Source organism: Bombus vosnesenskii, unplaced genomic scaffold, assembly GCF_011952255.1.
Source record: "Bombus vosnesenskii isolate JDL3184/JDL3185 unplaced genomic scaffold, Bvos_JDL3184-5_v1.1 scf7180000013302, whole genome shotgun sequence".
Lineage (NCBI taxonomy): Eukaryota > Metazoa > Arthropoda > Insecta > Hymenoptera > Apidae > Bombus > Bombus vosnesenskii.
Window position 1 is genome coordinate 3,273,569 of NW_022882951.1, and position 11,986 is coordinate 3,285,554.

General features: G+C 34.4%; 4 protein-coding genes and 1 long non-coding RNA gene across 6 annotated transcripts; 2 read left to right on the plus strand and 3 right to left on the minus strand.

Moving 5' to 3' along the window:
- Positions 1–725: 725 nt before the first annotated feature.
- On the plus strand, positions 726–1,097 carry LOC117234042. The gene is made up of 2 exons (XR_004493468.1): positions 726–799; positions 941–1,097. It is a non-coding gene; the product is annotated as an uncharacterized LOC117234042 (long non-coding RNA).
- A 218-nt stretch (positions 1,098–1,315) lies between these two features.
- On the minus strand, positions 1,316–2,651 carry LOC117234040. The gene is made up of 4 exons (XM_033494872.1): positions 2,475–2,651; positions 2,250–2,387; positions 1,899–2,045; positions 1,316–1,624 (listed from the first exon to the last, which is right to left on the minus strand). The coding sequence occupies exons 1-4, from the start codon at positions 2,541–2,543 to the stop codon at positions 1,478–1,480; spliced, it is 501 nt and encodes a 166-aa protein (XP_033350763.1). The 5' UTR covers positions 2,544–2,651; the 3' UTR covers positions 1,316–1,477.
- Positions 2,652–3,249: 598 nt separating this feature from the next.
- On the plus strand, positions 3,250–6,835 carry LOC117234216. Its single transcript, XM_033495205.1, has 4 exons — positions 3,250–4,118; positions 4,313–4,423; positions 4,500–4,763; positions 4,846–6,835. The coding sequence occupies exons 1-4, from the start codon at positions 3,887–3,889 to the stop codon at positions 5,040–5,042; spliced, it is 804 nt and encodes a 267-aa protein (XP_033351096.1). The 5' UTR covers positions 3,250–3,886; the 3' UTR covers positions 5,043–6,835.
- Positions 6,778–9,605, minus strand: LOC117234215 (radial spoke head 1 homolog). Of its 2 annotated transcripts, none has more exons than XM_033495202.1 (6): positions 9,518–9,605; positions 9,082–9,301; positions 8,234–8,460; positions 8,025–8,132; positions 7,743–7,961; positions 6,778–7,268 (listed from the first exon to the last, which is right to left on the minus strand). In XM_033495202.1, the coding sequence occupies exons 1-6, from the start codon at positions 9,575–9,577 to the stop codon at positions 7,119–7,121; spliced, it is 984 nt and encodes a 327-aa protein (XP_033351093.1). In that variant the 5' UTR covers positions 9,578–9,605; the 3' UTR covers positions 6,778–7,118. The 2 variants fall into 2 exon arrangements, with proteins under 2 accessions (XP_033351093.1, XP_033351094.1); XM_033495203.1 differs by having other exon boundaries at positions 9,082–9,352; positions 9,518–9,567.
- Positions 9,606–9,645: 40 nt separating this feature from the next.
- LOC117234217 (small proline-rich protein 2G-like) lies at positions 9,646–11,017 on the minus strand. Its single transcript, XM_033495206.1, has 2 exons — positions 10,345–11,017; positions 9,646–10,171 (listed from the first exon to the last, which is right to left on the minus strand). The coding sequence occupies exons 1-2, from the start codon at positions 10,498–10,500 to the stop codon at positions 9,941–9,943; spliced, it is 387 nt and encodes a 128-aa protein (XP_033351097.1). The 5' UTR covers positions 10,501–11,017; the 3' UTR covers positions 9,646–9,940.
- Between the last annotated feature and the right edge of the window lie 969 nt (positions 11,018–11,986).

Below are 11,986 nucleotides of genomic sequence, written 5' to 3' on the forward strand. Positions count from 1 at the left end.
TTCGAAAATTAACAAGATATCCTATTGTGTTAATTACAAGTGCGTTGATCATAGAGATTAAAATGGAAATATCAATCTTCCATATTTTTTCAACGATAAATACATACGTATTTATACTAGATATGTTTTTATTGCTATAGAAAAGAATTAAATAAATTCTAATTTCTAAGTTAATCGACACAACGAATGTATAATTTGAAGGATTCAGATACAACAAATGTGGTTTCTTTCAATGAAAAGATTTCAGAAAAAGTCTATCGTCGATCAAAAGGTATTTTAAATTGTTTTGGAAAAAAGTGTTATATAAAATTATTTTTATTCGTAAGTCCATGTACGAACGTCGTTCATTTATTTGTTATTTCAGGTCTCACTGACAGCTTACAAAAAGTAGAAAAATTAGAAAATAATAAAGTAAGTTTAATGATAAAATATATTACGTTTTGGGAAATTTTATATTGAATGTTATTTAATAATTTACTTAATAAATTTATTCTCTTAAAATAACAGCATGATGTATATCAATCACCAGAAATAAATATTAGGAATATAAGAAAGATCAAATGTCTACCTCTAAAATTTCAAAAACTAATGAGTCCAAGGAAAAATACAAAATTGAGTTACCATTTCATTAGTAAGATTTTATGTCATCTATCTGTTAATAATTTTATTCTTATTATTATTTATTTTTTAGCCACATTGCCATATATGTAATATACTAAAATAATAATGGGATTTTGCTATAGAAAAGAATAATAATTCATCAAATGTATTAAATGTGGGAAGAAATAGTAATATCAAAGTAGGTATTTTTAGTTTATTCAAAACTAATATCTGCGTGATATAGTGTAAATAGATAAAGAGAATTTTTTAAATGTTACTTTATTAGCATATATAATAATATTATTACGCTAAAATGGTACTATTTGTTATTGCCTCGCAGCAGAATGTACTCGATGATTCACAAAAGATGGCAGTCCAGTCAGAATTCATACAGGCGTTGGCAGAAGAAAAGTATAGAGCGGATAAAATAAGATTTGGGAATATAAGTAAAGTTAGCATACTTCTCTTGTATCTCCACTTTTTGCTTTGTTATTATCTCTCTTTTTCAAAAACAAGCCATTTTGTTGAGCTTTTTGAAATGTGTCCGGCGAAGAACAATGGAGATTGATTATAAGTGTTTATATAATATTTACAATTAATAATAGAGGAAATGATGCATTTTGAACAATGGTAAAGAATTTTTTATTACAATTTTTATATTACAAAATGGAGCATATATGTATATATGAAAAATAAAGTTAACATAAACCTAAAATTAAGTATCCGTGTGTATGCTAATATCTTTATTATCCAAAGAAAATAGGAGTTACTTTTACAACATTAAGTAACCAATAATTACAATCATGCATTGGATATAATAAATATAAACGTTGAAAGATATCTGGTGGTGTAATTTCGAACGAAATCGAATATTTTATTACTGCTCAGCTTCTACTTTTACTTTTAGTGTGGCAGTAGAAACTAGATTGTCATCTTGCTTGAAATCAAATTTTGCAACATAATCTCCAGGGTTCATACTGCTGAAAAACTCGCTTACATCGCAATCTGAAAGTGCTTGTTCACCCTAGATGATGAAAACCACATTTTAATATCAATATGCAGCTTAAGTTATGTATATGTAATATATGAATACGTAAATTAAAAAAAAAAGAGGTACCTATATGTATAACTTGTGCTGTTATACATATAGGTTATATATAATTAGTATTCCTATCGATATAATTAATATATATTATTTTATATATAATATGTAATTATGCAACATTCGACTCAAAAAAAAAAAGAGATTTTAAAAAGTTGATGAAATATTTTGTATTATATGTATATAAACTTCTTACCTGTGCTAAAGAGCACGAATCATCTTCCGAACCTGGGGTATCTATCGACGCACATATATCATAGCCTTCCAACTCCTTCATTGGTTTATCAAATTTCTTGTTCATTTCATTAATTACGTCATCGCCGTTATAAATCGTTATATCGGCCTAAAATGGAATATCAAAATATTGCTACCTATCGCATTAACAAGCTTTATAAAGAAATTAGAAAATATATTAAATTTTTGTAGATAACTATCTAATTTACTTAGGAAGGATGATAGGAATGGAGGTGACGAAGCGGAGAAGGTAGAGTCCGAATAAGAGTAAATAATAACGTTGAAATTAAACAATATTTAAATCAAGATATACCTCTATTTCACCTGGACAATCCTGTTTGACAGAAATCTGTGAAGAAATAAGATTATCCGATAGGCTGGGACTCCATGAATCGATTAAGTCGTTGTCTGGGACATCTACGTAAAAATCGGTAATTGTAACTTTGATGGCCTAAAAAATATAAAGAAAAAATTATAACTACTAGAACTATATTATATATTCGATACTGTGGATTTATATAATTGTTTCAATCTTTACCTTGACATGCGATAACGAAACAATAGACAGAATAACCACTGATAATAATTTTTCAATCGATAACTTCATGATGACGGCTTTTAACAGAGATCGTTCAACAATTGTTAGCAAAATCTGTATGTTCTCCAAGTGGTGTTCGGTTCATATTTAAAGGCATAAAAAACCTTCTGTGTACTGTGCTGTCGCTATGATTGGTTGTTTCGAAATAATAGATCATTAACAATCGCGTTCTTTTAACATTATAAGTAGATCGAAATAAGTATAATTATGGTTGCGTGACTTTTTATAGTTTATCAAACACGAAATCGCGGGAAGTAAAACTGAGCGCAGAAAAAATATCGTGTATGATATTGTAGAAAATAAGAAAAACAAATAAGATATCTAAGCATCAATTTTTATGTCTGTTATTTAACGAGATTATGGGGAATAGTCTGTAGGATGTTACGTCTACTTCGTTAGTGTTTCGTTTTTCCTCAGATTTCAGATTTCAGATTAAATAACAATGGAGATTTCAGTTCTATCAGATCAAATTCCTATTATAATATCGACATTTGAAAAAATTTCATTTTACAAATAAAATTTGAGAAAAATTTTTAGATTCGTAAATTGCCTAACTCGATATATTCAAATTTCTGAAAAACGTTTCGCATGCACTAATTTTTTAAATTATCTAAAGCGCTTTAAAGATTATAATTTCGAATAGTCCCGCACTTAGGATTGAGATCTCGATTGAAAATCGACCTATATCGAATATCATCGATACTAATTGATATAGCAAGTATTCGATACAGAGTCTGTCGCACATGGTTTATTGTGGGCATCGTAGCGCAAATGCAAATTGCCGAATTAATGGAGTTTGAAGATAACTCCGTTATGTTATAAACCCGATAAGAAATGTTGCATGCTTTTGCGGTGCAACGATTTTGCAGTGGTTTGCTTAACCAGAAGTGGGCATAATCAAATGTAGATGCCGGTTCGTGTAATAACATTGTTTTGTGTTTCCTGAAACGGGGGTGTAACAGTTCTTGTGCATTCCTAGAGTATATATCTTTTTTTCTTTTGAAATGAAACTGAACGTTGCATAATTTTTACCTTCTGCTCGTTCAGTGAACTTCGAACAAATCACCGTTGTGAGAAATTTTCAACAGCATATACGTTGTACTTGAAATTGTTTATTTTTCTTTAACTGAATCAACAATCCAATTATAGCCGAAAGCGCATAAAATCGATCCCAATTACGCGATTTGTATCTTTTTTAAGAATTTGTGCCATATTTTAATATTATGCAGTTTTAAACGACGCACGAACAGATACCAAAGTAGCCTGAGCTATTTATAGGTTAGAAAAATACATGCGTGCTGTTGTCAGTTGCGACAACGGCGAATCATCGAGTAATCTTTAATGCAAACCCTATGCATTGGCTTCAAGCAACCAACATACGCGAAGAGATGCCGTTGAGTCAAATAAATCAAAGTAATTTTGTTAGTACCAGTGAAAATGTAAATCCTAGTACTGAGATAGCATCAACTTGTTATACCCCTCCACCTTCGTATCACAATATTAATTTACCTCTGGGACACCCATCGACTCTGACTAACGATTGTGGTGCACCACCTACCTATGAAGAAGCCATAGATCCAAATGGTAAATAATATTCTTAACAGAATACGTATCTCTGTCTGTCTCGAATTGTTTCTGCAATTTCATCGAAGCGAAGACAATATCTCTACCATCCCATTCTCTACGATATCATTGCAGAGAAATCTTTGTTCGGTTTAATTTTGAATAACAATTTATAGGATTGGAATGTTGAAGAAGCGATTGTTTCTATTTTTTAGCTCCACCTCCGTCTTATGATTCATTGTTTGGTCGTATGAGGGAAGCTCATAAAGTTTCAAAAGGAGTGTTTGACTTTTTGAAAAATATTATTGTTTTACTTCTAGGCACTAGTAAGCAAAAATGTGAATTAATATTTTGTTAGGTTTTATTACAAGGATTATTAATTTTGTATTTCAATGGTTGCAGTTGGATGTACTATTATCTTAGGAGTAACAATAGTAGTTCCAATATGTATGGTGGTCATTGGAGGAATTTATCTTTATGATTGCCCACAAGGAGAGTATATTCCTGTTTATTTATTAGTGGGTGGTGGTTTTGGTGTTTTCAAGCAGTTGTTGCATTTATCTGCAAGAGTACGTCAACGTCAGGAAGAACGAGACGAGGAAAGAATGCGACAAACTCCCACGCAAACATTAATTAATTGTTTTATGCTTGGCTGGTTTATTATAGGTTAGTAACACAAATATACGAATCAAATGTTTCTTTGGGTGTTTATAATTTTCCAATTTTTATACTCTGTGTTTGCCCACAGGCTCGATGTGGGTATATAAGGAATATGAGCCAAATTACGATCCATCTCTTGGCAAATACTGTAACAAAACATTGTATTTATTCGCCTTTTGGCTAATTACGGCGGTTTACATATTTTTGGGAGTGATAACCGCTGGCTTTTGCAGCATTTCAGTAGCAAGCATCGCGTTTCAAAGACCACCGCCCGATCTAATGTAAAACACTATGGTGTCATTTTAAAGGAGAGAAACAGTCGTTCAGAAATCTATCATTTTGGGAACAAAACGACAAATTGAAAACAAACATTTTTTGTGAATATACAAAAATCACGTTATAACAGGGCACAAAATTACGTCCACGCTTTACGTACCTGAGATGCTTAAAACAACAATCTACAAACGGATCGTTTGCACATTTAAAATGCACATAAAATGCGTTCGAATTCCAAAATTTGATGCTTGCAATCGTCGCAACGTTCCCTGATTTTTGAAGCATACTCGATTGCGTTTCAATGTCTAATTAATTAAGGCGACTTTTGCTATGAATTAGGTCAAATCTTTCTTAAAATTGGTGTATATGTAGAAAAAGTGGAAAGGAAAGACGGAAGTAAAAGTAGTCGATGATGTTTTAATCGACTCAGGGCTGTGGATATTTCGCAACAAATGCGAATTTTTTTGATATTGTGCCAAGAAATCGTAAAACCGTAAAACGGAGTATTTTGCTATCGAAATATTGGTCGCTCGTATCAACATCCGATTCGAATTCTTAACTTGAGTAGAATCTCGGGACGTGTTATAAAAAGAAGAGAGAAAAAAATATTCTAACACGGAAGTGTCATCGAGGACTGTGATAACATATACGAGAAATTATGCCGTCATTAACGTGTTGATTCATGACATTCATATTGTGGCGTCTAATTAAACAGCAGCTGTTCTTTTACAAGTGAAAATGGTTACATTTACTTGTATAATAGCTTATTGTTGAAAGACTGCGATACTTCGCAAAACACGTTTTTTTATTCCTTTGCCCTCTCCTCCGTCCTTTTAAAACCTTTCGACCTTCATTGAGGCTTTATGTCAATGTAGTCGAATAACCGTTTTATAAAGACTCGTTTGAAGATTAAGGAGTAAACTATATATATATAAAATATACATATGTATATTAAAATACATGCTCCTTTTAGTATTTCGAAACTATTTGAATGCCAGTATTTATTAGTGCCGTCAGAAAGAACAATTTTTAAGAAATCTTCGTATTTGATTGGTATTTAGGTTAATATAGTGGAGGATGGAGAATTTTCGATTGGAAAAGCAAAATGTATTCCTCGACGTTTTATTAATGTAAAAAAAAATGTTCTCCACTTTCATATGGCTTATGAACTAATCTGTACTATTTGTATTTTTTCAAAGCAGCATTTTCGTCTTCCTATTTATGTCCGGTTCAACCAAATGTTGTAAATATATTTCGAAATCATATCTCTCTCTCTCTCTCTCCGTCTCTCTTTCTCTCTCTCTCTATATATATATATATATATCTATCTATCTATGTATCTGAATATTTACGTGTTTCCATCGACGAACGTAATTTTGAAATACACACGCTTGTACGTTATAAAAGAGAAAAAGAAATAAAAAAGAAAACTTAAATAATCGAACGATACTAGCGAGCTTGCGCTTTCAAGAATACATATAGAAAACACACAAATCATTTGCGTATCTAAAACTATGTTAAATCGATCTTTGGAGTAAAGCTGAATAGACTGCAATCGTTGAGCGTACGCTTAGCTAATATTATGAAAACATATCCTCGTTATATCTGTTGCTGATATTCAATGTAATACACCTTACGTATGTACACATATACGTTACATATATACTTTAAACACTTCGTCAAATGAAACTTCCAAACAAGACCTACGTGTGCCTGTAAAATAAGTTCTTTACATTGTCTGATATTATGGGCACATACGCACATTTATTATTATAATTTCCTAAATAAAGTGCTTAAAAACACGTTGCGTTTTTGCCTAACCACATGTAAAATTGGTATCGAACATGTATAAGTTTATATTGTATTATAATTATCTTTTTATACTTTTATTTGTTATTGTGAGAAATATTTTAGCGAATTTGTATAACCTTCCTCCTTGCGCACAATGCTATCACCTTCGGTAAGAAAATAATATTGAAATTAGATCATAGAAAAGCTTGATTCTTTAACAAATGGCGCAAAAGTTTATAATCGAAGGAAAAAATTAATATTTTTTATTTCACGTTTAACGTTGATTTTTTTTAATTAAATTGCTTCAACGAACGATCCAGGATAATCAGCGTCTTCGTAATAACGGCCGCCTTCACCTTCGTATTCGTCTTCGTACTTTAAGTACCGTTCCGGTGCCATTATTAAATCTTCCGAACACCTATCTAATAGAGAGTCCACAGATACCTAGAAATTAAATATTTTTTAAGCAATCAAACTAGAATGAAAAAATATCGATTATCCTTCATTATTAGAGTTGTACGAAAGGAACTCGTATTTGCGAAGCTTCATCACAGATAGCTCGTTGAGTGACTCAATTGTTTACGGAATTACAAAAACGGATGTATTGCGTAAGATAAAGCGAGATTCCGAATGCGGGTATCGCGATTTTATTAATAAACACAGCATCGACAATCAGTCAGATAAAAATGGAAATAATTGGAAATATTCATTGAAAGCCTAAGCAATTATTTCAGATGGTTCGTTTGTTCTACTTGCATTTTTTTAAAGCGAATCTCTGCACGCTGAAGCAAATTTTTGAAATCTGAATATCGTGGAATAGTTGCGCGGTATACGTTTATATATAAGCATGGTTTAGTGAAGAAGGAACGAGCACGCCGTGTACATATATATAATTCCAATTGATTATGCATATCTCACCTCCTCCTGTAGAGGTACTGGCTCAGGTGGCAATAAATCAGCATTATACGGCGTAATGCAACGGGCTCGCCATAATGCGATAACGCCTTTCTTTAAAGCAAGCGGTTCAAATGGCTCAGGTTTAGCTTCTTCCAGTTTCACACCCTCGGTATCTTCTAATTTTTTATTTCCTTCGCCAGCCTCGGCTTCTAACGTGGCAGGTTCAGTTACTTGTCCTTGCTGAATCGAATATTTATTATCCTTACGTAAGAAAGATAAATATCTTAAAAAACGAATTCTCACCTCGACAGGTTCTTCCTTTGTCTCGTCGTAATCAGGATCTTTCACGTGCACGTAGTGTCCATGTTGCATGCAAGCGTTTTCAAAAGTGAAGCAGCCGCGTCCATAAGGCTATTACGTTACACTTTTATTAGTATTTATCCACGCTTTAATATATATAGTAACGTATTAATAAAACATTTTGGAAATAATTCGTATAAATATTAACTCGCCAAATTCAGTTGCCAAAATCCGTGGAATCGATGTCGAGGGTGAATTAATTGCCCAGGCCCTTGCATACGATCTTTGATCCACGTGCCCATAAATTTCGTGTTCGTGTCGGCGTAAAGATAAGATCCCATGCCGTGTCGAAAATTTTTCTTCCAGGAACCTTCGTAAACGTCGCCATTTACGTAATAATATACGCCAAAACCATATTTCATGTCACGTTTCCACTCACCTACGGAACGCGTGAAAAACTTCGTACGAACATACGTCTGTACGTACGTTGATTTTCGAGTTATGGATGACCAAAGAAAATTTTTTCAAAGTCTTCGGCGCAAAGACGTGCAGACGCTTCCGATACTTTCTTCGATCGTTCATAATTCGCAGAACGTAGAACGTACGGTTCTTAGCTACATATTTTAATACGTAGATTCATTGCCTAAAGCATGAACATTTATTTACGAATCACCCTGTATGGTTACGGAGGAAAATTCACGCCACTTAAAAATGCCAGATCTCATAAAGGATATAACCTAACAAACACGAAGGTGGTATCCTGCTGAGGGTAGCCACCCGCATGATAATCAAACAGCCAAAAAATTCTACCAAATGTCCAAATCGGACAAATCGTGAACGTAAACGACTAAATAAAAAAAAAAAACTTAAAAATGTGAATCGTGCTTTAAAACGATAAGAGAAAGATAGAGATTTCATTAAATAAAAGGCTTCGGATAGTACGAAAAAAGGCTTAAAAGTTTGAATTTCATCATTTATTTATTATTAAATTGTTAGTTAGGCTCAAAATCGACCATCCTTTGTCGTCATCCTTGCCCAATGGCTATCTGTCGTTTCTTACCCTCGTATCGCGTTCCATCAGGGTACCAAAACGTTCCTTGACCGTATTTAACGCCTTGTCTCCATTCACCGTCGTAACGAGCACCGTTTTTAAATACGTAAAGTCCCGCACCGTGCCTCAATCCCTTGCAATATCGTCCGACGTACATATCGCCGTTTGGAAGCAAAGCTTTTCCATTACCATGCCTATCACCTTTTTCATTTCTTTCACCTTCGTAAAGCTGCAAACGTATTCCGATACGAAGGAAGGTTAATTACGAAGGTTAACTTTCCTAATAGGATAGGACGAAGCTATGAAATTCAACTTGATAAACCGATTTGATAAGTTTGCAATACTGTTGTAAATTGTACAACTAAAAATTACTCTTATTCGTTGTGAATTGTAAATAAAAAACTCTCTCGATCGGAAGACATCGGAAGTTATTAATTTAACGTACTCCTAGTGGATTTACTTCCTCTTCTCCTCTCTCGCCAGCCATTTCTCCACCTTCCAACATATTATCGTATATGCGCGAACCACCATTGCCCTTGCAATGTCACGACGTCATTGAAAACATGCAGCATCTCTGAAGTTATCTCCCTAGATCGGTATCTCGTTAAGAAACGAGATTATTCTTTCTATAGGTCTCAAAATTGCAAGTTATACAGATATCGTAATTACGCAGATATACAGCGAGCAATTGAATTAAACTAAACATTGCTATCAACGCTCCTTCAAAAGTCGCGCAATTTATTTAACCAAATAGAATTAATTTGATCGCAATATATGACACGCTATCAAAAAAGTCTCAGCTTTTTAATAATCTATACGATACAAGAATTAAAAGTACGAAATACAGTATGATCTTTAAGCTCGACAGTCAGCAGCATTTTGCGCAGGAAGAAATTTCACACTTTGGTAGGTCGGAGAAATAAAGCGGAGAGTAAGTCGAGCCATCGCACGTGCAACGAATACAGTATCGTACGCAGGATGGTGGTGGTTCTATTTTTGGTGCTGGACATTGAGGTAGCTCTGGGCAAGGAGGTGGCAAGCAGTCAACCACGTACAGCGCGGGTGGTTTCTGTGGTGGTTCTGGACGTTGTCTACATACCTAGGAGCGAAACAAAACGCGTTCGTCGTTGAAAATTGTAAAAATTTATTTTAGAAAGCTACAGGAAGAATTCTATCGTATCGAAGGAAGAATGAAAGTTTTGTAAAATATGTAAGAAGGTTAACGTTAAATCCAGTCTCGTTAATAAAAATTGTAAGCATTTTAAAACGTACGAAAGGTGGACACGAACGAGGACAACGACATTTTAGCGGTGGGTATTGCTGAGGAGGTGGACAGCCGTATTTCGGACAACGGAACGGCGGAGGCTTGCAATGATAACACGGTGGAGGCAGAGTGCTGGTGCGCCTTTTTTCTTCGCGACAAGACATGTTTATCCGGAGAATTTATTTCTACGAAAATCGAGATTGTTTCCTACAGCATCTTTAGATATAAATTGTCGAAAAAGGAAATAACAGCTTCGCGTGACTTAGAGATTTATCGACGGCATTGCCTAACAAATTTTCATCGGATTTGTTCGATACAAGGAGAATTTACGCAGATCTGTGTATATTTGCTTCGAATCGATTACGTTTCTTCTGTTTTTCCTCTTTGACATAACTAAACGAATATGTTCACACGTATGCTCGATTGTTTGATTTTTTACTTGAAAGTAACATGACTAACTACGAAATCTCCCCTTTCTTCTCGACGTTTAAAGTCGCGTTCGCTACAAAAACTATAAGAATTACGAAAGAGTTCTGTTAATTTTCTGTCGGATATAGCGGGCTTGATAGGTAGAATACGCTCCAATTATCTGACACGAAGTAACAGCAAATTGTTCTTTATTGTTTTCGAAGTTTCGTGAAAAGATATACAGGGTGGTTGGTAACCGGCGGTACAAGCGGAAAGGGGGTGATTCTACGCGAAAAAAGAAGTCGAAAATATAGAATAACAATTTTTCGTTCGAGGCTTTGTTTTCGAGAAAATCGACTTTGAATTTTCGCTCGGTACGCGTCCACTTTATCGCGTCTCGTTATAACGGATCTCACTGTAGATCGTTGTCTGTAGATGGAAAAATTAAAAAAAAAATTTTTATTCTATATTTTCGACCTCTTTTTTCGCGTAGAATCACCCCCTTTCCGCTTGTACCACCAGTTACCAACCACCCTGTATGTATTTTCGCGGGGAGACGCAATCGCGAGGAAACACGTCAACGGGAGTCGTAAATTCCCGTTACGATTATAATAATCGACACCACGAGTCGATCGATCCCCTGATTTCCGTTAAGATAACAGGGATGGTTAAGATACTATAACGCTGCGATTAACAGGGTTGTAAGGTTATATTTCTAACACTTATGAGGTACACTGTTGAGTATGTATACGTTAAGTAAATGATTGATTTAAGGGGAGTAACCCCTTAATGACTTGTCGACTATTCTAACGTTGAAGAATAAGCACGGTACAGTGACGATGCTGTGTCGGAGGAAAGCTAATAACGGGTGTGTCCAGCGCACGGGATTATCGGATTTGTTCATGACATTTTGGTCAGGAAAGTGAGAGCAGTATACGTTGCTTCCGATTGGATAAACGAAGGTTGATGGACTAGGAAGGGTCTTAGCCGCCCTCGATAGAAAGTTGCTAATGGGAAGCATCGTACGCGAGAAAAATTAACTTTCCCGTGTCAAGCCGTAATAGACGATAGTCTTTAGAAAAAGATTTAGGAACAAAGATATTTGTTCGGTCTGAAGGACCTTAGCTAGCAAATTACTGAGATATTAACTTTCCCGTGTCAAGCCGTAATAGACGATAATCTTTAAAAAATGATTTAGAAACAAAGATTTGTACGGTTTGAAGGTCTTATAAGGTTCGGTCT

Excerpts from the sequence above, each read along its gene's own strand:
- LOC117234040 (XM_033494872.1), bottom strand. The coding sequence starts at position 2,543 with ATGAAGTTATCGATTGAAAAATTATTATCAGTGGTTATTCTGTCTATT. Across the intron at positions 2,388-2,474 it reads TTTCGTTATCGCATGTCAAG|GCCATCAAAGTTACAATTAC; the intron begins GTAAAGATTGAA and ends TATATTTTTTAG. Across the intron at positions 1,625-1,898 it reads ATTCGTGCTCTTTAGCACAG|GGTGAACAAGCACTTTCAGA; the intron begins GTAAGAAGTTTA and ends TTCATCATCTAG.
- LOC117234216 (XM_033495205.1), top strand. The coding sequence starts at position 3,887 with ATGCATTGGCTTCAAGCAACCAACATACGCGAAGAGATGCCGTTGAGT. Across the intron at positions 4,119-4,312 it reads AGAAGCCATAGATCCAAATG|CTCCACCTCCGTCTTATGAT; the intron begins GTAAATAATATT and ends TCTATTTTTTAG. Across the intron at positions 4,424-4,499 it reads TGTTTTACTTCTAGGCACTA|TTGGATGTACTATTATCTTA; the intron begins GTAAGCAAAAAT and ends CAATGGTTGCAG.
- LOC117234215 (XM_033495202.1), bottom strand. The coding sequence starts at position 9,577 with ATGTTGGAAGGTGGAGAAATGGCTGGCGAGAGAGGAGAAGAGGAAGTA. Across the intron at positions 8,133-8,233 it reads GATTTTGGCAACTGAATTTG|CCTTATGGACGCGGCTGCTT; the intron begins GCGAGTTAATAT and ends GTAACGTAATAG. Across the intron at positions 7,269-7,742 it reads CAGTACCTCTACAGGAGGAG|GTATCTGTGGACTCTCTATT; the intron begins GTGAGATATGCA and ends TTTAATTTCTAG.
- LOC117234217 (XM_033495206.1), bottom strand. The coding sequence starts at position 10,500 with ATGTCTTGTCGCGAAGAAAAAAGGCGCACCAGCACTCTGCCTCCACCG. Across the intron at positions 10,172-10,344 it reads CTCGTTCGTGTCCACCTTTC|GTATGTAGACAACGTCCAGA; the intron begins GTACGTTTTAAA and ends TTTCGCTCCTAG.